Genomic DNA, 27,615 nt, shown 5'->3' with positions numbered 1-27,615 from the left:
CTTAGTCCAGGTGGGGCCACAGACTACACCACCCAGTGGTGCTTGAAAGACCTTGTGATCCTTTGATAGACCAGGGGCCTCTGCAGGCAAAGCATTCACATGAGCTACCCCACCCCCCAATCAGCCCCAACTAATAATTTTGACAGTACATATATGGGAAACATTATGTAAAAATAAAATCTAGCTCTGAGAACTAGATAATTCATTGCAATACTAGCATAATTCTGTCTAAAAATTGTGTTTTACAGGCCAGAGATAGCATTCAGTGTTGTAGGAGTTTGCTTTGCATGCGAGAGATCCAGACACGAGACCCAATATTTACATTGTTTTCCCAAATACCACAAGGATGAGGATTATAGACATGGGAGTTGGTAGTAGTCCATGTGGCTTCCCCCAAAAGAAAATATGAGTTTGTAAGCATGCAAGGTATTAGGCCTTTGCTCATTACGGAGGTAATCAGTTCTATCCTACAGTATTTGACCAATCTTTTAAGCTGAATTAGCCATTTCTGTTTTTACCTATGGTGCTCAGAGCCATGTTGCTGAACATGTTTATTGCTAAAATTGCCTAGAATAGATTGTTCTGCAGAATTGCCATCAGAACAGGAAATAGAAATACAGTTATGTGAAATATCTGTAAAACTTTTTATATTTTTTAGAATTTCATTAAAGTCACATTCCAGGATCAGTGGTGTAATTCCAATGGGAGTTACTCCTTAGACATAAAATTATTTTTCTGAACTGGCCATCTCTTTTTCCTTCTATTTAGATAGTGGTACCTCAATGGTCTTATTCAGTCCAGATCTAGTAGTTTATACAGGAATAAAGTAAAAAGTATCAATATCAACCAAGATCCAGACATCTTCATTCATAGAAGTCTCAGACTTAGAAACTCTGTAATGTATAGTGGATCCAAAACTCTGTGGTGAAGCATCTTGTATTGCAGTATAAAGAATAATCTGTGTAAAATATTTGAAAAATTTTATTCTGAAATTTTTTACTCTTAATGGTCTTTTTAATCCTGATCATTTAATGCATATCAATTTTTTGAGCGTTAATAATAGTGATTTAAAAAAAAACTCAGACACTTTAAGTAGTTGAAAATCCAGTTGAGGACCCGGAGAGATAGCACAGCGGCGTTTGCCTTGCAAGCAGCCGATCCAGGACCTAAGGTGGTTGGTTCGAATCCCGGTGTCCCATATGGTCCCCTGTGCCTGCCAGGAGCTATTTCTGAGCAGACAGCCAGGAGTAACCCCTGAGCACCGCCAGGTGTGGCCCAAAAACAAAAAAAAAAAAAACAAAAAACAAAAAGAAAAGAAAAGAAAAAAAAAGAAAATTCAGTTGAAGTAATTCTTAATCTTCATAGCTTTTTTTCCTGTACTTCTATTGTATTCTGTTTGGAAGAAAGGAAAGAGATCTGGAGTGAGAAGTATGTAACCAATAGTTGGAGCCTAACACTATATACTTTTGATTTTTCTTTTTAGTAGTCAAAAAGCTAGAACTTTATGTCAAAGATAAATGAGACAACAAGTGCTATGTTTAATTTTTTAACCATTTACATTATTAAACGTTTCCTCTCAAGGTTATCAGCCATTTAAAAACTTAAGATCTGTTAAATCCTTGATGAGCCACATGGTCACCGTCAGGGAAAAGGTTTTGGCAATGAAACAAAATAAATGTGTGAGGGCTGAACTTTATGTGAAATATGTGTTTCCTTTGGGCCAAATACATGACTAAAACATAGTATCTGATTACCTCAGTGCATTTAGTAAACTTGGAAGTAAGTGATTCCCCAAAGATGCGGAAACTGTTGATGTGTCAGAGAAGGCCTCAGAATTTTTAGTAGCTGTCTGACACAATTGTGTCCCTGAGAATAATATGTTGTAAAAATGCACTTGTTCACTTCAGAAGTACCATGAATATATGCTACCCTGTGTGACTAAAACAATTGGATTTGGTATTTAAATTTAAAATTTTTATATTACAGGAGGAATAATAAAGCATCTAAAGAAGTGTTTCTAAACCATACCTGCACAACAAAATTCTTATTTTTAGAATTTATTCCTTATTCAACAGAAAAATACCCAAGTATTTTTCTTTTTATTTATTTATTTTATTTATTTTTGGTTCTTAGGCAACACTTGGGGGTACTTAGGGTTTATGACTGTTTCTTCACTCTGGGATCATTTCTGGTGAGCTTGGGGAACCACATGAGGTGCTAGTGATTGAGCCACATGCAAGGCAGCATCTTTCCTAGTGTATTATATTTCCTGATCCTCTTTTTTTCTTTTTTCTTTTTCTTTTTTTTTTTTTTTTTTTTAATTTTTGGGCCACCCTTAGCAGCACTCAGGAATTACTCCTGGCTGTATGCTCAGAAGTCGCTCTTGGCAGGCTCAGGGTACCATATGGGATGCTGGGAATCAAACAGGCTTATCCCTGTGCAAGGCAAATGACCTATCTCTATGCTATTGCTTCAGCCCCTCCTCGTTGTATTTTTTCAGACTTCTGAGATCACTGTTTAAAATATTTCAATTATTTAAAATATATGTTACAACACACTTATGGTACAGTTTTGTGCAATCAGGAGTTGTCTGGGTTTCATATACTTTGAACCACTGACTGCATGTCCAAATTCTCTCAATATCATTTCCAACTTTGTCACACAGACTCTGCCAGAAAATAGTTAAGGACAGTTAGTTCTATTTCTGTCCCAGTGGTAGAAAAATTTCCTTTCATAAACATAGATTTTCAAACCCTACACATTCAAAGAAGCAGATAGAAATAGTATATGCCCAAAAGGAATAACTGTGAATATTGTGTTCTTATTGTCACACAGATTACCAGAGATACTGATGAACACTTACAGAGAACTAGACTTGGGAGTCCAATAAATAAAAGCCTCAGTATGACCCCAGATACACTCTTTACAGTCTCCTACATTGTCATCATACAACTAGCTCTTACACAAAGCATCCCCTTATTGGTCTAGAGTGAGGACATGGTGTCTCACAAATCCAACAGGAGTGATGGATAACAATGACCCTACCTCAAACTTAGATGAAAAATTATGTATACAAAAGATAAGCAATTGGAGTGCAAAGATAAATCATGGATTATTTGGCTATTTAACAAACATTTTCAAGCTCAAATAAGTAAAGTGGGACAATATGAAAATAAATACTTTAACATCTAATTTTTTGTTTGTTTTATGGTGTGAGGGATTAAATCTAGGACCTCTTGCACATGCAAGGGAAGTGCCTTAGCATGCATTTTTATTTACCTACACAGAAAGGTTTTGTGGTTGTGGTCTATTGTTTATTAGAATTCTGATAACTTTGATCTTTTATATTTTTGTTGTTTGGTTTTTGTGTTTTGGGGGTTACAGCCTGTGATGCTCAGGGGTTATTCCTAGCTATGTGCTCAGAAATTGCTCCTGGCTTGGGGGACCATATGGGACGTGGGATGATCAAACCACAGTCATTCCTAGGCTAGCACATGCAAGACAGACGCCTTACTGCTTTGCACCATGGCTCCGGCCTCAAACTTTGATGTTTTAATAAATTCATGAGAAATACGTAGGCATTTTAAAAGGAAAAATTTCATAAATATATGCAGGTATATCTCATATAAAAAGCTAACTAAATAATAAAGGAAAAATTAACAACTCAGTTCTGAAGTAACCAAAAAAATAGACTAATTTTCTGATTTATTATTAAGAATTTGAATCATCCTAGAAACAGGACATCAATCTCTTCTACTAGTTTCACATTAATCTTGAGGCACTAATTTTAAGAAAATATTTTTAATCTTTTTCCACCATTGAGAATTTATTTATTTTTTGTTAATATCTTTATTTAAAGACCTTGATTACAAATATGATTATGGTTGGTTTTCAGTCATATAAAGAATACCCCCCTTCACCAGTGCAACGTTCCCATCACCAATGTCCCAAATCTCCCTTCTCCCCACCCCACACCTGCCTGTACTCTAGAAGGCTTTCTGTTCATTCTCATTGTAAGGATAGTTCTCAATGTAGTTATTTCTCTAACTACACTCATCACCCTTTGTGGTAAGCTTCATGAAGTGAGCTGGAATTTCCAGTCCTCCTCTCTTTTGTCTCTGAAAATTATTGCAAGAATGTCTTTAATTTTTTAAGAAAATATTTTAGAGAATCTTAAAACCCATCTTGTCCACCACCCATGGAACTCATTAAGATACCAAAGAAGGTAAATTTACTGATACAAACCTGCCTCAGGTACTGTTAGAAGGAAATTAGGAATTATTGAACTAGCTGTTCTGGTTAGTTACACAACTTTAATGTCTACTGATTGGCTCCTGGAAGTTCTTTTCTATCCTTCCCTCATTAACTACAAAGCCTATTTCCATTTGTGGTTCCATGTATACATACATTCTTGCACATAGTACATGTGCACACACACATACTTCTACACTGTCATGTAATGAGAGCTGTATCCAAGAGAAGTGATTGAGCTCGCAGGAGCATTCTAGTTTGGGAGGTGATCTCAGCAAATATGGCACAGACTTCCTTCTTTTGCCTGGAACTTCAAGGTATTTTATGGTCCCCAGAATCTAGTATCTGTGTCTTACACCAAAGGCCAGAGACTTTGGGAGAGAATTTAGCATAGATGGTGCCCACGACCTTAGACAGTCTTCAATTTCCTCACCTTTCTCTTGATTATTTGACATAATTTTTGTTGTATAAAGCTAGTTCTGAAAGAGCACCCAGACTTTTGCATTTGTTATACAACAAAGACCTCCAATTATTGAAAGAATGAACCCTTTCTAAGCACCTTTGAAGCTATGCTATTTAAATAAAATAATGAAAATGAAAATGAACTTGAACAAATAACCCTATTGTAAAAAATTGCCTTGCAGTGCACATTCTTGGGTGTAGGAAAGAGTGTCTTTGGTAATTTGGCCTAGATTTAAGAAAATAAAGAATTCAGTTGGCTATTTTTAAACATAACTGACTCAAACTCATAAAACAAAGAAAAATTCAGTGCCAAGCCTGGAATGTATATTGGCTTGTATTTCCCAACATTCACTTCAGTATGTGTGGTTGAGAGGGGCACAGTTATTTAATCCATTGCCAGTGAATTTTGGAATACCAGTTTGGCAGCAAAAGCACCTACTTTAAATACTCATAGTGTATCACAGACCCAAAAGTTAAGTTTCATCTGGTAGAGATATATTTAAGTCAGATATCCAAATTGAATGTTGAAGGGAAAATAGTAGAGAATAATATCAGAAACTGAGAAAAGCACATTGTTGATTAGGTTTTACAGGGATTTGGAACACTTAAAAATTAAACATTATGAATTAGGGGGAAAGTGGCACTTGTGGCTGGTATGTGCAAAAATTGTGTTAAATTCTGTTACCATAAGCCTCCAATATCACCAATTGTGGCCTCTAAGAACACCCATCCTGGTTCCATTTCCCATTTCTCATTAGACAGGACATTGAACCATTAGGGCTGAACCACTAAATAGAGTCTTGCAGGATCAACCTGTGCTCTCCTGAATATTGCCTGGTGTGGCCCTGTTAAAAAAAGAAAGAAAATATTTGTGAAAGCACAATTATTTAAATTTAAGCTATAAGACTTTAAGATTGAAAAGTACTCTGATTCAGTGTGAAATTTTTATGATATTGTGTAGATGAAGTGATTTTATGCACATTTTGATGAAAGAAACATGTCCTAAGTAGGTCCTATAGCATATGAGTTTAATAAAGAAATGTGTGAAAAAGCAAGAGAGATAGACTATTAGGTTGATTGCTCTGCATGTGGCCAGACCCACTTTATCCTTGGCACGACTTCTAATCCTCTGAATATCACAAGTAGTGATCCTGGCACAGAGCCAGAAGTAACCTGGAGATTTGCTAGATGTGGCACCAAATCAGAAAGGAAAAACCCATATATGTATATGTACATATATAATGCATATATATTTACTTTGGCTCTGGAAGGGGACATTATTTGCTGCAATTATAGATGTGGTAACTTCCAAAGTGCCTTTAAACAATACCTTTGTGATAAGGAAATTTCAATAGCTGGCTATTCTAAAAGTGTGTATAAAAGTCAGACAAACTTAAATTTTGACGCAATTTAATAAGTATATTTTAGGCCCTGTAAGTTCTCTGCTTATATTTGAGTTTCCTCATATATAAGTATACTTGCAGTTCTGAAGTAATTCTTTGGCATTCCTGATGTTTCTTCTGTCCTAGACATTTCCAGGAACTCATATCAAATAGAGGGCTTTTATAACCTCACTTAATCAGGTAGTAGCAAACATTTAGAAATAAAAAGAAACTTTGGAAATTTTCACCATTCACTACTAGATACTCAAGCAGGTTTTGTCTTAAAAAATCTTTATTTTGTATTTTATTTTGTATCTTAGAAATTTTTTAAACGTATTAATATTTCTAATTAATTCAGTTCTATTCCTGTAATTAGTTTTTGAAGTATATAGTTGTAAATTGTACAACTATCTTACCTATTTTAAAAATGTTACCTATTTTTATAAATTGAGTATCACCAAAACCCAATAATGAAAAGTTAAAATCATCTCATTCTAAAAATCTCTTGGGAGAGATGTTGACCTACGTTGGGGTATATAGAGATTGCACTACTCCTGTTTCTGTTTGGATGTCACTCCCAGCCATGATCTTAGACCATGAGGTACCAGGAATTGAATCTAGGCCTTCTACATTCATATCATGCATTCCAGCTCTTCAGGATATCTCTTTAGCCCAAGATCATGTAAGTTCTTAAATTGTATTATATGGGTCTCTGTATTCAATGCCATTGTAGCAATTTACCATTTTCAAAAATATTTGTGCATTTTTGTTTAGTTTTGTGTAGAATGTTTCTTTGAAAATGTGTGTATGAGGTGCCAAAAAACATTATCATGTTAAAGTACATGTGACACATGTGTCTGACAAGTGTTTGATCTTTATGGAATGCAATCATATTTTTGTACTCACTTTTTAGTCCCATTACTTAGACTCTATACAGTAGAAGAAATGAACGTAAGAAAAAGAGGATTCCCCTCTACTGGGTACTTAGAAGGCCGAGTAGGAGGAAAAACCATGTTGCTGGTCAGAATTCTCACTTTAGGAGATGTGTGTAGGAATGTAATTTACTCATCAATAGATAATTTTTTTAAAATGTTTACTTTTGGGATGGAAAGACAGCACAGAGGTAAGGTGTTTGCCTTGCACACAGCCAACACAAGACCCTGGTTTAAATCCGGCATTTCATATGATCCCTGGAGCCTGACAGGAGAACTTTTGAATGCAGAGCCAGGAGTAATCCTGGTGCGTCGCTGGGTGTGACCTAAACACACACAAAAAATGATACTTTTAAAAATATGGTTTCAAAATAAGATAGTTTCAAAATAGTAAGGAGATGATAGTGTGAAATTGAAAGAATTGTAGTTTATGAAATATATTGAAGCCAAGAGCCAAAGAAGACAGTCTAAAGGTCAAACACAACACTTCTTATGTGTTACACTAAAATACCTGCTGCTCTTTTTTGTTTGTTTTGGTTTGGGAGCCACACCAGCTGTGCCCAGGGATTATTTCTGGCTCTGTGCTCAGGGATTAATCTTGGCAGGATTTGGGAACTATATATGGTGCTGAGGATTAAAACAGTGTTGCCAGTATTCAAGGCAAGAGCCTTAATTCCCATACTATCTCTCCAGACTGATGCAGATCCACTTTACTCTTATTATCTTTCAATCTCTATGATATTACCATTTGCTGACTGTTGCCATCACCTTTTTCATTCGAAGACATTAACAAGCAAAATTAAGGTATTAAGTACATACTGTTTCATTGAAGTACTGAGGAATCTTCTTGTGGGGAACAAAATGTGTCTGGCTTCTTACAAGTTCTCTGGTAGGACTCAAGTATGATTGTGTCTTTTCTTACTATACCATCACCTCCAGATAGTTTTTCTCCATTTTCTTTTCACATTCCTGTGTCACCTGACTTTTGCCTAGACATCAAGTTTTCTCACACAAACTTGAACTTTAACATCCACTTTTACAGATCATTATTCTGTTCTTTCCCTCCCTCTTCCTGCTCCATACCTCATAAATGAAAGATTCTCTGCTTTAATCATAGTTTCCATGTGCTGTTTATTACTCTATTTTTTTTTGCTGTTTTCTGTTTTGTTTTGTTTTGTACTGGGGTATGATTAATCAATAATTGCTTATTCGGTTAATGGCATTGTTGGAAAATTGACCTGATGTATATATAACACTGTCACCTAAGAATGCTCGATCTAACAATTATGTAGATGTATGAAAACTAGTAATCCCTTATGGTGGAGGGGGGCAGAGGATCAATTGAATCAATTTCTGTGTCCTTTAAAGTATACACCTAAAAGGCCTCTTTCCCATCTATGCTTTAAAGCTATAATTTTTCTAGTAGAAGTGACTCAGGGTGGCCCCCTTGTGGTGTGCTAAAGGATGGACCAAAGATGCCCAAGGTTGTCTTCTGGAATAAGAGGTAACCCTTGGATTTTTCTTGTTCATCATTCTCTCTTGAGTTAAGAATCTGGAAAATATTAATGAGATGCTAAAAACAATTTTGAAAACAAAAAGCAATAATTTTAGTTTTAAAAAACTCACATTTTAAAAATTGTGTTCTAAAGTTTAGATACAAGCCACTATTTTAAAAAAATGTATAGTTTGAAACTTTTGTTAATTTTTTATATCTTTCATATATTTCCACCATCTGAAAATGCCTGAACATATACCTCACGACAGATCAGCATGGCTAAAATGCCTATTAGCAATTCAGCAGTCTTCAGAATAGAAGAGAGGGCAACAATCCCATGATTTTAGAGGAAAAACATCCAGCAGTGGGGAAAATACGGCAATAATTAAAATATACAACCTAACTATGTAACTTCTATGAATAATAAATGCCATTGGTGAGTCATAATTTTTTAAATCTGAAAAATCTTATAACTATCAAAACTTTATTTTATTAACATGAATTTGGGACTCAACTTTTAATAGGAGTCTCAAGCCAGGACCAAATTTGACAAAATCAGCTGTGGAATTTTATAAAATTTTAAAAATTTAGTTGCCACTCTTACATTATTAGGCTCAGAAAGTCTGAGGAAAAGTTTCAGCTCAAGTAATATTCATAATAAGTGAGTGAAAGTAGTATGTGCTGAATTGATTCTTTAACACTAAACTAGAATGCTCTTAAATCTACCAGAAGTTCTCTGCATTTTTGGAAATGTATTTTAGGCTTCTAAAGATGTGAGCAGTCATGCTGTTGGATATATTTCAAGGATCTTTAAGCTGACCACATTTGCTTATATGAGAAGAGTTGTGCTAAGCTTCTTACAATCCATAAGATCTAATACTATACCAGACAGAGTGTGACTCACAAATATTTGTTGAATTGTTATATTGTTAACCAAGTGCCCAAGATTTCTCCTTAAAAAATAGAAGGATTTAAGATAGGAGGAAATTCTTCTAAATAATTAAGATAAAGTCTAAAAGTACTTGAAGAATTTCAAAAATCAAACATTATTCATAGAAGGAGGGTAATTTAAAATAATTCACCTACTACTGGTAGAACTTTCACATGCCCCTGTTCCATTCCCTAGGCTCTCTTCCCATCCATTGTCCTAAACATGAGGCATGCTACCAGGATTAAGAAGCTCTGTACACAATTTGAGATATTGCTATTGAATGCATTTTGTGATCTTAAGCATATGACTTTAATTGAAGTCCTTTTTTCTTCACTGAAAGTGTGGCAGGATGATTTTGGGGATTTTTTTTATTTGTTTCTGGATCTAAAATTCTCCAAGTATAGAAATACCTGCTAGTAGTTATTATGCTAGTAATTTTTCACACTTTCCCAAGTGTTTTTAGAATATGACTTAATACCATTCTTAATATAGAGATTTTAAATATTCTCCAAGATTTTTTTTGGTGGTGATGTAGATGGGTTTTGTATAACTCAGTAGTTACTTGGGTATCTGGCAGTTCTTAAGGGCTTATGTGCTGCCAAGGACTGAACAAGGGCTTTCAGTATATAAAATGTACTGGGCTTTCAACATGTAAACTACTTCTCCTGCCCTCTTCAAAAAGTCTATATAATATTTAGCAAGTATTTTCAGTTAAATTACTCATTAATTATTTTTAATTACATACTTATCACTTGTCATATATTGTTTAATACATATATCATGATTCTTTCCAAAATATAGAGTACTAATTTTGGCCAGTTTTTGAAAACTAAGATGTTTAAATGGTTGAAAAGTAACCTGACTTACATAGCAAATTTCTGCACAAGGTATTCACCTAATCTGAGACCTGTTTGAAAGTATCAGACGTTTCTAGTTGCCTGCATGTCAGTGTGGGTGACATACAAATACCAGTCTTTTTAAATGCAGTCATGTTTATAATTGTAGGAACTTCTTAAAACTTCTTAGAGTTTTCTCTTAACACAAAAGATTTAAGGAAAACACTCAAAGTAAACATTTATTGCCTTTGTATGTTATCACCTAGTTACATTACTTTATATCTCTGTAATATATAGCCTGTAAAATATTTAAAATAACAAATTTTGAATAGTCAATAGCAAGAATTGATAAATATTAGACTAAATGGTATATTTGGAGTAAAATTCTTTTCAGTAGTTCCCAAATTTTTTATTTTATATGTCATCTAAGGGCAGTTCACCATGACAAAAAATCAACTAAAATATTTTCAATAAAACTACTGGAACATCCAAGAGATAGAACATTGAACTAAGAACTATGTAATAGTATAGTCCATTGTAATTTCTTTTATTATTTAGCTTCATATTCTCTGAAAAATTTATAAGAATAAAACATTCACTTGATTTACAAAGGACAGTAGCATGGAAGCGAGGTCATAGAATAATGTTATCATATAATTCTGTATAGATGCTTTTCGAGGTCTCTTTCCTATCCTTTCACTGCTCTGCCCAGCACCTTTTTTTTAAACAAAAGTAGAAAGGAGCTGGTGTGTGTGTGTGTGTGTGTGTGTGTGTGTGTGTGTGTGTTCATGTGTGCTTGGCATTTTGTACTCTCTCATTCTCTTCTCTAAAGAGTAAGTGTACTTATCTCTTTACAAAAGAAACAGAAACTCAAGTTTACAGAGATGAGATGTAAAAATGAAATCCAAGGTCTCTGCTAAAATTCCAGGGTCTCCATTTGGAGACCTATGAACTTCAGCAAACTTCACTGAGCTATAATTTTATCAGTACTATTGGATTCATAGTATCTGCAGGTACAGTTGGTGCGGATGAAATAAAGAACATTTGAAGTCTTAGCACTTCAAGTTTTATGGCACAAATATATCACTATCACTGGAGAAGAAGGAAGAAGTTGATAGTTCCACCTTGCAAAGGTTGAAACAAGTAATTTCACATGTACTCAATCAGGCTTGAAAAGCAGTGTTTTCATTCAGTGGTTCAACATGCATGAAGTTTGCATTATAAGCAGGCTATTATTGAAACATTTGTTTCAATATGAAATTTGAAATATGAATTTTCAATGTGAAAATATGAAATTTCAATTTGAAATGCTTGGCTTTAATGACCACACAAACAAGACTTAATATTTGGGAATAAACCTTATTATTTTGATTGTTTTGTCTAGCTTATGTGCTGAACTAGACAGGCAGCTGTATATAAGTTCACACATAACCTCAGAATGTTCAGGGGAGACGACAGATCTTGGTTTCAGGAGCCTCTGCATGGTCAGCTTTGTCTTTCTATTTAGGCTGTAGTCATCTCAATTAAAAGAAAAATGCTCGGGGCCGGGCGGTGGCGCTAAAGGTAAGGTGCCTGCCTTGCCTGCGCTAGCCTTGGACGGACCGCGGTTCGATCCCCCGGTGTCCCATATGGTCCCCCAAGCCAGGAGCAACTTCTGAGCACATAGCCAGGAGTAACCCCTGAGCGTTACTGGGTGTGACCCAAAAACCAAAAAACCAAAAAAAAAAAAAAAAAGAAAAATGCTCATGATAGTCTCAGATTTTCTCCCCTCTCATGAAAATAAATAACAGTCTCTATTAGGGCTCTGATCTCCATTAGCAGAACTGCATGGCAGTTACTGGAAAAAGGTAGCAAGTCGTCTTCAATCACAATTGCTATGAAGGTGGTCTTTTTATCTGTCCTTTTTTTTTTAATTCAAAAACAAGTTAAATAATGTTCCCTGTTCTCTTGAGATCATATTTACGTAAAATTGCTGCTCATATTTTTCTACCATTTCCAGACACTTTTTTAAAGTCACTAAAAAGTTCATCTTGGCATTGTCTGGGTCAAGCAAGAGGTATAGAGAAACTCCCCCAAACACAGAAATTTAAACTTGGTCATTGTCACTGTCTGACATTAACACCAGCTCTTGTGGTAAGTTTGAAAATACTGTGCTTCGTTATAAAAGCTAAAAATGTCCTGGACCTGGAGTTGTTTACCCAGAGCTTGAAGGGCTCTAAAGTTACAGAGCTCTGGTTGGAGGAAATGCCTTCAGGCCGCCTCCGAGAAGCTGACTACGTCACCCTAGATTCAGCTGCCACTGTGATTGTGTGAGCAGAGCAGCTATTGCATTTGTCAAAGTGGTGGAAGTTTTAAGGGACTTGTCAGTACAGCTCTGTTGAATGGTTGGGTTTGATTTGCATTATTATTTCTTGCAAAGAAGCAAGTGAGAGTCAGCTTCTTTTCTCTTTAAAATTAGTTATCCTTTTATTGCTAGATTGACCAGTGATTGAACATCTATAGGATTTCTTCCCAGAACGAGGGGGAAAAAAGGTATGTGTCTTTCTGGCAGTTTGAAAACTCATGACTAATTGTGGCAAAATATAGAGGGACAGTTGCTGGCATGTTTTAAACTGTGGATACTGTTTAAATAGAGGGCGATTTCAACATCTGCTTGTGTCTGTGTCTGGGCTGAAAAACAGTGGGGCGGGGAATATAACGGATTTTACTAACTCGAGAGAAGAGACTGTTCAGCTGCTGTGAGTGGATCTCCTGGCTCTGCATTCATAGTGCCATCTGCTCAGAGACTGTTTTTTCTAACAGTGCTTCATCTTAGTAATGTAAGTGGCACTTTGCTCACTAAGATTTAGCTAAATGTGTTTCTTAGAATGCTGTTTTCAAAAGGGAAAGATTTTGAATATTTCCAAAGTGAAGTTTTCAAACTCTTGTGATGGGTAGTATTTGAAAAGAGCAATGAAGAAAAAAGTGTAGTCTGGTCCAACCTGATGGATTGCTCACCTCATAGTGTTTCCTTGGTTGGATTTGAAGGCTGTGTCATCCAAAATAGGTAAATCTTACACCTTTTACTGTTTAGGCTAAAGTTAATTTTAGGTTAAAGTTAATTGTCTTAGGCTGGTTACAGTTAACAAGCCAAAATTTCCAGTGCTTTTATTATATGAGTTGAGATTTAAAGCCAATTTACATATAGTTTTAATAGCTCGTAGTTTGAATAAATAATTAGGAGAAAATATGGGAGATGGTGATTAAATGAAAGGCAATATTGATTTCAAGTAGGGATGTCTTTTTGACTGTTGGAACATGAGGGCCGTGTTAAAAAGAAAGATACTAATTGAAATTTTGCCCTACAATAAAATCATGCCATACCTGATACTGGAAAGTTGTATTTTGTGAAGGGTAAGGTTGTTCTGTTGAAATCTTGCTAAGCAATTTGTAATAGTCAAGAAAAAGAGGCAAAAATCTTAGAGGTAAGCAGAACATTACTCTGAAGGGAATTCTTAATCCCTCCAAGTTAAGCAGAAGTCTAGCATTTTCAGTGTAAGTGTTTCTTCTAGGAATCCGAAGGTTGGCAGCACCCTCTGTGTCACATTCCTAGTGGAATATGTAGCCTATTACAACTGAAAAAAAAAAAAAACTACTTCATTTTATGAAAATTATTGTGTATAGGAAAATGGAACAGGAGAATATGAAACTAATACTCCAAACAACCTCAGAAGAGGAGCTGTTATCAATAAAAGAGCAGAGAGGGGGCTTGTCTTGCACAGAGAGAGCATTCTATTCTCCAGCATTCCATATGGTTCGAAAGCACCATCACGAGTAATTTCTGAGAGCAAACTGAGGTGTAACCCTTGAGAATTGCTAAGTGTCCCTTCCAAAAAACATCAGAAACCCTCAGAAGACACAAGTAACAATGGTCAGTACATACCTAACTTTTGTTTATTTGGCCAAATTCTAGTTTTTAATGGTGACTAAAACAGTAATAAATGAGGTGGAAATGGAATAGAGTACCATTTTGATGGACATCTGTCCCAATCACAAATTGACACAATAATTAGGACTATGAAAAGCATTTGTTTTGTTCTTATGTCCCTTTTAAATTTTGGTTTGAAACCAGGCCTTTCTCTTGCAAAGCATGTGCTCCAACCCACTGAACCATCTCTTCGGCCCCTAGTGTTACACTTCAATTTTAGAATTTTTTTTCCTTATATCTTGACATTTGTTTTACAACTCAGCCATTCAGACTTCCAGCTATTGGAACAGGAAATAAAATTAATTTCCTGGAAATTCATTCCAGTTTCATTAAAAATAAAATGAATAGTTAAAGCTGGCTTGGAAAAGAATATGTATATGATTGTTAATGCCATTCACTTTAACCTTTTACATTTGCTCTAATGAATTTTTATTTTGAATGAAATGTGGAGAGTGTGATGAAACAGGAAGTCAAATAAGTAGCAGTCTAGCTACAAAGGAGAGTAGCAGTATAGCAAGCAGAAATCCTTCCTTCTCTCCCACATAAATGCCAATATCTGTGGGTGAATAATAAAGTATAACAAATTGGAACAAAGAGAACTATTATACTTGCCTCAATAGAGAACACTAAAATTGAATTTTTAAATCTCTGATCCACTTTACTCCATTACATTTCACTACAGAACTCTATGTCCCTAAAAAATATTCCCATTGGCTGAATTTAATACACACACATAGAATTATAACAAAAGTGCTATTATATAAGATGTGTGTACTTGAAATTTTACAATAAAGATTCTAAATGTTTAACCTGCCATGAACCCTTAATAGTTGCAAAATAGAGAGAACTGAGGAAAATTTTTGGAAACATGAATTTACACAGTTTGTTTTTTGTCAATTTACTAATTAAATAAAAAACAAAAGCTTGTTTTACTTAATAGAGGAAAAATGTAGAGAAGGGTTTATAAAAAGACAGAAAAGAAGAAGATTAAAGTTAAGAAAAGATGAGGAGCCTGAGGAAGTACAGGGATTCAGGCACCTACATTGCATGTAACTGACCTCTGTTTAAACCATGGCACTGTATATGGTCTCTGCACACCACCAGTATCCCTGAGCACAGAATATGAAGTAAGCCCTACATGCTACTGGATGTGTCCCTTACCAGCACTCCCCAAAAAGAAATAGAAAAAAGAGAAGTGAATGACATAGATGAAACCAGAAACATTTAATAGGATTCCACTTTCATTCTATCATTGTTTTTTGATAAGCAATATATTTCTTCACACTCTGTAACATCCCTATTTTATAAGATAAAACAATATTTTGCTACTATATTGCACTTGATTTTTATGGTGAGATACAGTTGGGAGCTTAAATAAATCATCCAAAATAATGGGCTAAGATAATACTCTACAGGAATTTTCTCTCAAAAGCTTGTTTATGATCCATATATAATTGGTACATTTCCTACCATTAAGAATCACTCTGACCCTGGAAAGGGAAGATTTTACTTCACATTAAGTAAAGAGTTTGGCTTTTTGAAATTAAGTGGAGATAGGTCTCTAATCTGGGAACATTTCCAGGATTAATGTATAGAACTGATACTGGAGTAAGTATGATTTATACATGTACAGGATACTTTTCAGGTAGTTAAAAAATTAAAGGGCCTAACACCTTTTAACTCTGGTCTGAAAGTGCTTCAGTAAGAATAGGAAAAAGAATTCAGCTATTTGGCACCTAATTGTAGGGGAAAACTTTGTGATGATTTCTGGATATTTCTGAAGTTTAAAAACGTTAAAATGAGGGGCTGGCGAGGTGGCACTAGAGGTAAGGTGTCTGCCTTGCAAGCGCTAGCCAAGGAAAGATCGCGACCGCGGTTCGATCCCCCGGCGTCCCATATTGTCCCCCCAAGCCAGGGGCAATTTCTGAGCACTTAGCCAGGAGTAACCCCTGAGCATCAATTGGGTGTGGCCTGAAAAAACAAAAAAAAAAAAGTTAGAATGAAACACAGACAATCCTATCAATTTTCTAAGTAGCTTGAAAGAGTCTGATCCTATTCTGTAACTTAAATCTTCAGCTACCTCTTGATATCCTCAACCACAACCTCTTACTTTGAAGTTCAGTGTTAAATACCTGCTTGTAAAAACAAGATGATTTTCAGTTCAGTTAATTAACAGTTTTAAAGATAGCTATCAGACTTTCTAAAGAAATACTATCATGGGGGCAGGAGCAATAGCACAGTAGGTAGGGTGTTTATCTTGCATGCTAGTGACCCACATTAAATCCCATCCCATATGGTCTCCTGAGCCTGCCAGGAGTAATCCCTGAGTGTAGTTGGTTGACCCATCACCCTGCAAAAGAAAAGAAGTACATCTTCAAAAATAATTTAATATATGGAAACCCATGTTTTTAGACTTCAACCAATTTGCTACAGATTCTTTGAATCCTTTTTTCTACTTATTTGATACTCAAAATTCTATGATTGTCAGTTAAGAAGATATAACTGCACACTGGTTACTAAGGATATGTTCATGTTTTATTTTATCCACTTCATGAATGCTTTTTCTGATATCCTATCATTATTCTGCATTTTGTGTGAATAGCTATAATAGAAACCTAAGCATAATTAGGTGTGGTTCAAACAACCTCCAAAACCCTGCTCCCCAAATCTGTGCTTTTCTTATTATACTCATTTTATTTGTTTTTTTTTCAGTGACACGATTATTTTGAGACAACTCTTTTTTTCTTCTTTTGGGCCACACAAGAGGTGTTCAGGGGTTACTCCTGACTCTAAGCTCAGAAATCGCTCCTGGCAGGCTCAGGGGACTGACCATATGGGATGCTGGGAATCGAATCCAGGCCCGTCTTGGGTCGGCTGAGTGCAAGGCAAACGCCTTACACTGTGCTATATCTCCAGCCCCATATTTTGAAACCACTTGTATTTTCTCTGACAGGTTCTGATGAAAAGTTATCAAATGGGTGGAATAATGATAATATAAAAACGTTATCAGAAAAAGCATTCATGAAGTAGATAAAATGAAACATGAACATATCTTTAGTAACCAGTGTGCAGTTACATCTTCTTAACTGACTGTCATAGAATTTTGAGTGTCAAATTAGTAGGTAAAAGGGTTCAAAGAATCTGTAGCAAACTGATTGAAGTCTAAAATTATGGGTTTCCATACACTAAATTATTTTTGAAGATGGAGCCCTGTATATACCAAGAACAATATTTACACACATGAGCCCAATATATCAATAGATTGATGTTTATTTTAGTTATGTACAGATATTTATCTCTGGAGTATATGTATTGAATAATCTGAAAAAATAGGCTCCATTGTTACCTTAAATCTAAGATAATGTTAATGTTTCTTCAGTTAGATTCCTCATTAGATTCCTCATTATCAGGCAGTTATTGACTCACAACTCTTGTCCATATTGGTGCAAATTGTAAGCATATAAGTTTAGGCATTTTGGCCATAGCCTAGAAAACTTAACAGTTGTTCTTATAGACTTAATTTTCTTAGACATTTAAAATGTTTGGACTATAATTATAACTATTATAAAAAATTTTTTAATAAAATTTGAAGCAAGTTTTGTAAAGCAAAAACAATTAAGGAGTAAATGTCAAGTTACCAGTATTCCATATGCCCATACATTACTTAATTTTTATAAAAGTCCTGTGAATATTTTCATTTTTATATTAATAAAATACCAAAAAATCTTAAATGTTTTATAGAGTTCTTGAGTTGATATTCTGAATTGCATTTTTAATTAAGTAAACTTAAGTACATAAATATTTTCAATTTAAAAGTACTTTAATTAGGTCAGTCACTGCTAAATGTGATTGTTTGAGAGTATCTAGAAAACAGAAAAATTATTTTTCCAGTTTTCTGAATTTAGCATTCTAAATAAGTACTCATATATACCAGTATGATATTGCTACATCAAGCCCAGATTTACTACCACTTTTTTGTTTGTTTTGTTTGGGCCACACCCAGTGGTTCGCAGGGCTTACTCCTGGCTCTGTACTCAGGAATGACTCCTGGAATTGCTTGGGGACCATATGGGTTACCAGAAATTGAACGCAGGTCAACCATGTGCAAGGCAAGCACTGTACTCTCTGTACTATCACTCTGGTCCCTAACTAACAAACAACTTAATGGTCCTTGTTGGCACAATAATCACATTCTCATTGGTTGAGGAATTTAAATCTCAGAAATATATAATCTGGTTGTATTACAAAAAGTAGTTCTACTAAGGTTTTATGTTTGAGACCAATCATTTGTCTTTCATAATTCCATTCTTAGATATTCATTAAAATTCTATCTTTAGTTTAAGTGACTAGCTAAAGGAATACTTGTATCTCACAAGTGTACTTAACCACCTTGTTCATTGTAATTTTATTGTCTATTCTCAAGAATGAAGAAACGGGGGCCGAAGCTAAGCACAGTGGTAGGGCATTTGCCTTGCATGCGGCTGACCCAGGACAGACCTCGGTTCAATCTCCAGCATCCCATATGGTCCCCCAAGCCAAAAGCAATTTCTGAGTGCATACCCAGGAGTAACTGAGTGTCACCAGGTGTGGCTCAAAAACAAAACAAAAAAGTAGGAAGAAAACTACTAGATACAGACAATACCTTCCTACCATGTTAGTTTCTTCTAACATCTAATAAACAGAGTATTGCTATTTCTTATGAGCCTAGTTTTCTTAGAGTTTATTTCACCAGTTCTTGATAAAAATGCTTCCAGAAAATATGAGAATTTTGATTTCTCTCTTTTTCTCTTTATGTTTATATTAGGCTTTATTTTAAAGGCAAGTGAGACCACTTAAAATAAAACAATTTAAAGCTTCCAAGAAACAGTTAAGAGAAAGCAGAGACGAGCAGAAACAGCCCTTCACTAACACTCACACTGTTGCCATGGACCTACGTAAGCAATGGGAGAACACAGAGATCAGCTGGCACAAGGAGAGGATGGAATTACTGGACCAGTTTGACAATGAAAGAAAAGAATGGGAAAGTCAGTGGAAGATCATGCAGAAGAAGATAGAGGAGGTACAACTGGCTTATTCTTAATACATTATAGATGTAAAGTTCAAAATGAAAAATGCGTTGGAGTTTGTTTTGTATTGAAAGCTTTATTTTCCTTATTCTACCTACGAGATTCATGTGTCAGTGACATTCACTAGAGCAAAAATAGCATCTTACATAGGCACTGTACTTATTTTATAGGCTTGCATGAAAGTTAAGAAGTTGATATGTCACTTTAAATATGTATCAGTTTATTTCTGACTCAGATGCCTTGGTATCAAAAGTGAGGTATGTACCATATTTTTCATACCATAATACTCACCACCCCCTAAAAGATGGGGAAAAATGTCTGTGTGTCTTATGGAGCAAAGCCGCCTGGAGCTGAAGCCTGAGTAAATCCTGAGTATTTAAAAATGTTTTTTTTTGCTTGTTTTAATTTTCTGATAAATTAAAATAAAGTTAAAATAATAAAATAAAATAAAATAATAATAAATAAAGTAAAAATAAAGTTAGGTAAATGTGTTTAACCATTTACTGTGGATTAGAGTATTGTAATTATACTTCAGCCTCGAAGGCTGGTTGTTCCCAGCTGTTGTCTCCTGATGGTGTTCCGGGTTGCATCATTTGCTTTAGAATATTTTTTTCTTGTTTTTCTCACCTAAAAACTATATGCATCTTATGGTCAGGTGTGTCTTATAAAGTGAAAAATGCATATTTTGCATCAGTATTCAAATATGGAAGAGAATAAGAAAACAAAAAAAGAAACCATACTTGATTAAGCACATTAGCAAAATTATGATTGGCCATTAAAAAATCAGATATTTTTGGGCCAAAGCAATAGCACAGTGGGTAGGGCATTTGCCTTGCAAGCTGTCAACCTGGGTTTGATCCACGACATCTCATATTATGCCCCCCACCCCCACCCCCGGGCTGTCAGGAGTGGTTTCTAACTCCTGCCTAGCCAGGAGTAACCCCAGAATGTGGTAAAAAAAAAATCAGATCTTTTTCTGAAAATACTTATGTATAAATGAAATTGTAATATTAATTCAGCTAATAAAAGGGTACTCATATACTCAACATGAAAAGGGACTCAATGCATTTTATGGCTAGATATTTTCATATTTATTGGAACATTTATTAAGAGGCAATAAAAATAACCTTTCTACACTTGGATGTGAATATATTCCAAATGAAAATACTCCTACTATCTGGCTTTCTTCTGATATTATTTATATAATTATCATATTTATTCATTTATATTATCAATAAGCTGATTTTAAAAGACTACTTGACATTTATTTATTTATTTATTTATTTATTTTGGTATTTGGATCATACTGGCCAGTGCTCAGGAATTAATTCTGACTCTGTTCAGAAATTACTCCTGGCTGAGAAGCTCAGAGGACCATATAGGATGCTGGGGATCAAACTTATTTATGCCCTACTTGCTGTGCAATAATTGCTCTAGCCCAGACCTTTATTAATAAACCATTAAACTTGATATTTTATGTATTATTGAAAATACTGATGGCCATATAATAAGTTATGTGTGGGGAGCCTAGCTGATGAAACCTGGGACCCGACCCGTGGTGGACTCCCACGAAAGTTGCAGTTATGAATAATAATTATTATGTTAAAAGGGAAAGATTTAGAGTAACTTTACAACTACTCTCTAAAAGAAAGCCATAAGAAAAGCATGTAGCATATGATTAATGACTGAAATAAGAATGTACTTCTCTATAGTTTGAGAAATATGTTTTGGTCTCTTTTCTCCTCCACCTCGGAACTCATATTGGAACAATAGGATATGTTTATGTCGAATCAGAATCCAAAATTTAAATTTATTAGGACACTAATTTTTGGGCGTTGGAGAAAACAGCACAGTGGTAGGTCATTTGCCTAGCACGTCGTTAACCCAGGAAGGACCTGGTTTTGATTTCTGGCATCCCATATGGTCCCCCTAGCCTGCCAGGAGTGATTTCTGAGCACAGAGCCAGGAGTAACACTTGAGCACCACCAGGTGTGGCCCAAAAATAAAACAAAAATAAAAAAGAATAAAAAAAGAAACTAACTTTTAAAGTCATAAGTCACTGCTTTTCAAAGGTCTAGGACATCCAGTAATGGTCTGGACTTGTCTTGCTATATAGTAATATTCTGCTTGTTTAAAATTTGTTATTGTCAAATAATTATTCTAATAATTCTGTGATTTCCATCTAATGAAAATATTAACCTTGTTGATTAGCAGGCATTAAACATATTTTAAGTTTAGTATGATAACCTTTGGAAATGTTACTCTTTTCAGCATTAAGAAACAGGAAGGCTCTAATAATTGCTTCCTGTCCCCATTTTGTGACAGTAACTGAATGTAGTGTTATTTGTCTTACCGCTTGTATTATTCTGCTCCATAACTGGGAAAATATTTATAAAATATACTGACTCAGAATGCTCATAGAAGACACTTGTCAATATCTGATGTTACCATTTTACCATCTTTATCATACTGATAATGTTCTTTTTAATCTCTAGTTACTTATAAAACACCTTTTGAATACCTTTTATTCAGCTTTATTCACTGTACTATCTCTCCTGTTCTTCCTGTTTTTCTTGGTTTCATCTGTTTTTACCCTTATGCTGTTGTAAAACCAAGATGTACATATTTAAATCATCTAAAACCTGAAATAATTAAAATAGATATGCTTGAGTTCATAAATACATGTATTGTTTTAGCTATTATAATAACAATATTTCTTAATTATTTCCTTTGTTCAAATAATCAGTAAATATTGAAATAGCCTGGTATAAAGTATCATGGTTTTTCTATGCTAAACAAATTGCTTTCCATTAGTTATAGACATAAGACTATTTGTTTATTCATACACCACTCAAGTACCCAAGAGAATGTAATGTGACATATATTATATAAGGTAATATACGCCCATAAAAAGAAAGATAAGAGACAAAGAAATGATCAAATGTGAAATATATGTATCAGCTTTCTGTGCCTAGTATTAACACAAAAATGATTAGAAGTATTGTCGGTATTAAGAAAAGTTAAGCAACTCTGTTTCTTGAGAATCGTACATTTTCCCCTAATTTTAAAACTGATACAATTTCAGTTTTAACTGTAGTCTCTCAAAAAGAGGGCAGTGTCAATAAAATATTCTTAAGTTTAAAACAGTACTTTTGTCAAGGTTAGACAAAATTATGATGCCCACAAAAATTCAAAGCAAATCATTTTACTGAGGCCAATAAGTTGATTCATAAGTGATAGACTTATGAGTCTGGAAATGAATGTATATTTATTGTACACCCTTCAGGCACCAACTATGTGTTTCTCTCATCTGGTGGTATTTGTACAAATATTGAGCAGCAATAAATTCATTATTGGGTTCTTTAATAAAAGATATAGCTACAAGATGTGGCTGTAAAATGTAGTCATTAGCTTTAAGTTATTTGACAGTTTTCTTTGAAATTTAACAGACTTTACCAGAATTTAAAACTATTTCCTTATAAAACCAAAGAAATAGTTCAGTGAGTTAAGCATATGCTTTGCATACAGGATGTTTTTGTTCAATCCACAGCAGCATTCAACACCAGGCCACAAGCTTCTGAGCACTGTTGCCTATTGTCAAAAACTGGAGGAAAAAATAAAATAAAATTTAAGATTTCATCAAAAAACAGTATGAGGTTGGTTCTTGAAATAGTAGAGGTGAGGCATTTGCTTTGCATGCAGCTGACCCCAGTTTGATACCAAGAACCACATATGATCCCCTGAAAACCCCCAAGACTGATAACTGAACATAGAGCCAGGAGTAAGACCTGAGCACAGCCAGATGTGGCCAGACTTTTGTTTCTAACAAAAATATCATCTGGGTTCCACTTTAATGAAGACTAAATGATAATGAAAACCCAGATTTCTGTTATGTCACATCAAGTAGGTTCATATATGTTTTAATCATAACATTTTTTAGAATATATAAAACCTGGTCATTTAAAATTACTAATATCTAGAAACTTTCCTCACTGCACTGTAATAAAATTTATTTTTATAACAAACTGTCTTCTTAGGAAACAGAAAGAACTATAAGAAATTGTCAACAATATTTTGACAGTTTAATATGGCATCAAGTGGGGTCATATATTTAAGAATACAATTTCAGATGTCCTAAGGTTAGCTAGGAGTTTAGTACTTGCCTGGTAGATGTGAAGTCTAAAAATTATATTTCCTACATATCTTGTGGTGATCCATGCAGCATTTACTGTTTTAGATCCCTGACTCCACAACAAAGGTATGGTCTTTGCTGTACTGCTGTCAAATGTGTTTTTTCAAGATTTAGAACAGGGGCTAGAGCTGTGGTAAGGTGTTTACCCTGCACACAGCTGACCTAGGACAGACCGTGGTTCTGTCTTCTAGTATCCCATATGATCCCCCAATCCAGGAGTGATTTCTGAGAGCATAGCCAGGAGTAACCCCCGAGCAACACCAGGTGTGGCTGAGAAAACAAAAAGAAAAATAAATAAATAAATAAATAAATAAATAAATATTTAGAACAAATCTGGACCAGAGAGATAGCACAGTGGTAGGACATTTGTCTTGCACACAGCCAATCCAGGACAAATAATGGTTTGAATCCCAGCATCCCATGTAGTCCAAGGAAGGAAGAAAGGATGGAAGGAAGGGAGAGAGGGAGGGAGGGAGGGAGGGAGGAAGGGAGGGAAGGAGGGAGGGAAGAATGGAGGGAGGGAGGGAGGGAGGGAAGAAGAAAGGGAAGGAGGGAGGGAAGAAGGAAGGAAGGAAGGAAGGAAGGAAGGAAGGAAGGAAGGAAGGAAGGAAGGAAGGAAGGAAGGAAGGAAGGAAGGAAGGAAGGAAGGAGGAAGGAAGGAGGAAGGAAGGAAGGAAGGAAGGAAGGAAGGAAGGAAGGAAGGAAGGAAGGAAGGAAGGAAGGAAGGAAGGAAGGAAGGAAGACAATTTGTATCTTCATACACTAAAATTAATTCAAAGTGTATTAAAGACTGTGAGATCACACCAAAATCCACAAAATACACCGAGGAAAACAGCCCTACAGTCCAGGTTATGTAATTCAGAATTATCTTCAGTAATTATTCTGCTGGAAAAGACAACAAAAATAAGAATAAATAATTGAGAAATCATCAAGTTAAAAGGTATTTACATGACAGACTCCAAAATAAAAAGGCGCCTTACAAAATGAAATAAAGGATCTAAACATGCCACAGAAGATAAAGAGTTAATATTTAAGGTATAGAAAGCACTCATAAAGTGTGATCATTAAAACAATAATAACCATCGAAAAACAAGGAGAGATGAACAGATACTTTCAGTTTTGAAGAGAACATATGGGAATCTCATTTGCTGTTGGTGGGAATGTTTAGTTCAACCTCTGTAAAACTAGTATGGACATTATTCCAAAAAGTAAGAATAGAACTCCCTTATGATCTATTAATTCTACTTTTTGGCATCTACCTTCCAAACACAAAGACATTAACTTGAAAAATATATATGCACACCTATAGTTCAGTGCAGCACTTGGTGTTATTACCATGGCTACAGAAATAATAAGATATAGAAACATGCTAAATATCTAATGATAGATGAATAGACAAAGAACTGTGTCTTATACATATGCTTTCTAGTAGTATAAGAAAATACCGTATATACTCTAGTATAAGCTGAATATTTCTGGCACAAAACTTGTACCCCAAAACCCGAACTCAGCTTATACTCAGGTCATACAGGTTATTTGATTCGGTGTGCACTCACCGAATTAAATGCACATAGTCTCCAGTCATCTTCTGCTTTCTGCTGGAGGGAACAGTGCTTCAGGTCAGTCCACAAGTCGTAGCTGAGCTGAAGAGGTAGGTGGCTGAACTGAACTGTATGCCACTGAACTATTTAACCCACAATATTCTGCATTTTGTATGAGACCAACAGCAGTGATGAAGATATCTGCGAACTCAGTGATGATGAAAATGTCTATGCTGATACCCTTATATCAGATATAGGTGAAGCTCTATTTGGACATACAGATGAGAAGGAGGAGGAATCCAGTTTTTTTTTTAATTTTTATTGTGGCCAAAGTGAATTATGAATCTTTCACAGTGATATTTAAGGTACATAGTGACAATAAATGAGGGGCAATCCCACCATCAGTGTTGTCCTCCTTCCACCCCTGTTCCCAGCATGCATTCTATATCTCCCTTCTTTACCCCCCAGAATACAAGTGTAACTGGTCCCTAATTGTACAGCTTGTTGTAGATTGCGTATTGATTCTGTTGTTGACTTTGAGTTTGGTGTACAAGTCTGATCATTTTTATTTCCACTAAATGTTCATATTACTGTCTGTTCCTGGTACCATCCAATCCTCAATTTATGAGGCTGAATAAGATGATTCAAATTATGTGGTTCTATTGGAGATAAAAAGGAAAAGAAGAAAAAAACCTGGAGGAGTTCGTCTAGGTATTATAAATATCAATTTAGAAGAAAAAAGTAAAAACAGAAGAAAAAGGTAACAAATCAAAACAAAACAAAAAACCAACAACAAAGCATCAAAAAATAAAAAGAACAAACTACCAAAACAAGCAACTATGAAAAACAAACAAGCAAGAACAACAACAAATAAAAATAAAACAATAAAAAACATGCAAAAAACCCAAACCAGCAACTACATTAAAAAGTTAGTGTTTCTTCTTTTTTTTTTTTTTTTTTTTTTTTTGCAAAGGCACAGTAAGTATTGGGGAAATTAGAATTCCCTTGGCTACCGGGTTTCCTCTGCCCTTAAAGTATACAGTCATGGGACCAACTACAGGCTCCTTACACACTCATTTTCACACCCTGAAGTCTTTTTATGGTGCCAGGCAGGAATCCAGTTGTGATTTAGCATGATTACGTGTTAAGCTACGGTTTTCTGCACTTTATTTAAAGTTTTAAAGTTATTGTTGCTAGTTTACAGTTTTTCTTTAGTAATAAATATTGAAAAACATTTAACCTACTGATTCCTCAATTATTGTAATTGTTTTGCATATATATTTTTATTTTTTGAAACTTCCGTCTTGTCTTATACTCTAGTCACTAAGTTTTCCCAGTTTTAGAGTAAAATTGGGGGTGTCGGCTTATACTCGGATCGCTTTATACTCCAGTATTTAAGTATGTGGTACTGTAGTTTGCTTTACTTGAAAAGTTCTATCATGTTGAATAAAATTAGAAAGAGGCAGAAAGACAGGTATCAGATGGTCTTATTCAATGTAGCATGTATAGAAACAAAATAAGAGAAGAGATAGTATTAAATGTCATCAAATCTTTAGCCTTAGATTAAAGACAGAAAATGTCATATAGTGGTGAGAATAGGGGGAATAACTGATAGACTGTAAGTAACACTGTGACACTAGTGGAGGACATTGGACATAGGGATATAACTATATATCCATACCATAAACTCTAACATTGTTGTGACCATATTATTTAAACTATTACATACACATGTATGTATATATAAAAGACAACAAAGGGAAGGAAAGTGGAGGGTAAACTATGACACCAACCTTAAACTTTGAAAGCAATAAGGCAATGAGAGGTAATGGCCAGTCATTGTCTGTAGACATAGGGGGTGGAGGAAAATTTTCCTATTTGTAAAGTACTTCTATATTATCATAATATTAATATATAGATATGAAATTATTATTATTTTTGTAATTAAATTTTATACCAAAAATGCTATTTATGCTTTAATTTGTTAAAAGACATCTTTATGTGTCAGCAAAGCTGCTCCAACTACTCTGGATTTTAGTTCTATTTGGAAGCATACATGCTCTATAGTAGCACAGAATAATATGGCAACAAACTCCAAATGTGTGTGCTTAGAATCAGACATATTATGAAGTGACTCAGGGAGTAAAATAGTTCATTTTTGTATCTTTGCAGCTTTGCCATGAAGTAAAACTAAGGAGGAAAATGAATATTCATGAACGTGCTAAAGACCTTAATCTTGATCATGAAAAGCCCAATCACGAAAAAATGGTGGAATGTTCTCCAAATTACCTCAATTTTGGCCAATGTGAATTTACAGGGATGAATCATAAGAATTTTTTAGAAAAAGAAGATAAAACAGAGCAGAGTTTGCTATGTGAAGGAAAGAAATTTTGTAACGAACAAAAACAAACCAAAAAACCAAAAGTGGGTTTTCTGGATACTTTGGCTACAGACAACCTAAAGGAATATGAGGATTATCTTGACCTAAAGACTTCTAAGGAAGAGAACAAGAGCTGTTCGGGTGCCCTAAACACCGTAAGTAAGATGTAATTATTCCAAA

At 34.9% G+C, this 27,615-nt stretch overlaps 1 protein-coding gene across 1 annotated transcript in view; it reads left to right on the top strand.

Annotated features, from left to right (window-relative positions):
• The window catches only part of KIAA0408 (KIAA0408 ortholog), a 35,530-nt gene that overhangs the window by 560 nt on the left and 7,355 nt on the right, over positions 1-27,615 (top strand). Inside the window, exons 2-3 of the mRNA XM_049771103.1 lie at positions 19,061-19,315; positions 27,228-27,590. Coding sequence (XP_049627060.1) covers positions 19,181-19,315; positions 27,228-27,590 — 498 coding nt within the window. The 5' untranslated portion in view covers positions 19,061-19,180. The remainder of the gene's footprint in view (positions 1-19,060; positions 19,316-27,227; positions 27,591-27,615) is intronic.

Source organism: Suncus etruscus, chromosome 4 (assembly GCF_024139225.1).
Source record: "Suncus etruscus isolate mSunEtr1 chromosome 4, mSunEtr1.pri.cur, whole genome shotgun sequence".
NCBI lineage: Eukaryota > Metazoa > Chordata > Mammalia > Eulipotyphla > Soricidae > Suncus > Suncus etruscus.
Note: the sequence above shows the minus strand (reverse complement) of the source record. Positions and strands in the feature narration are given on the sequence as shown.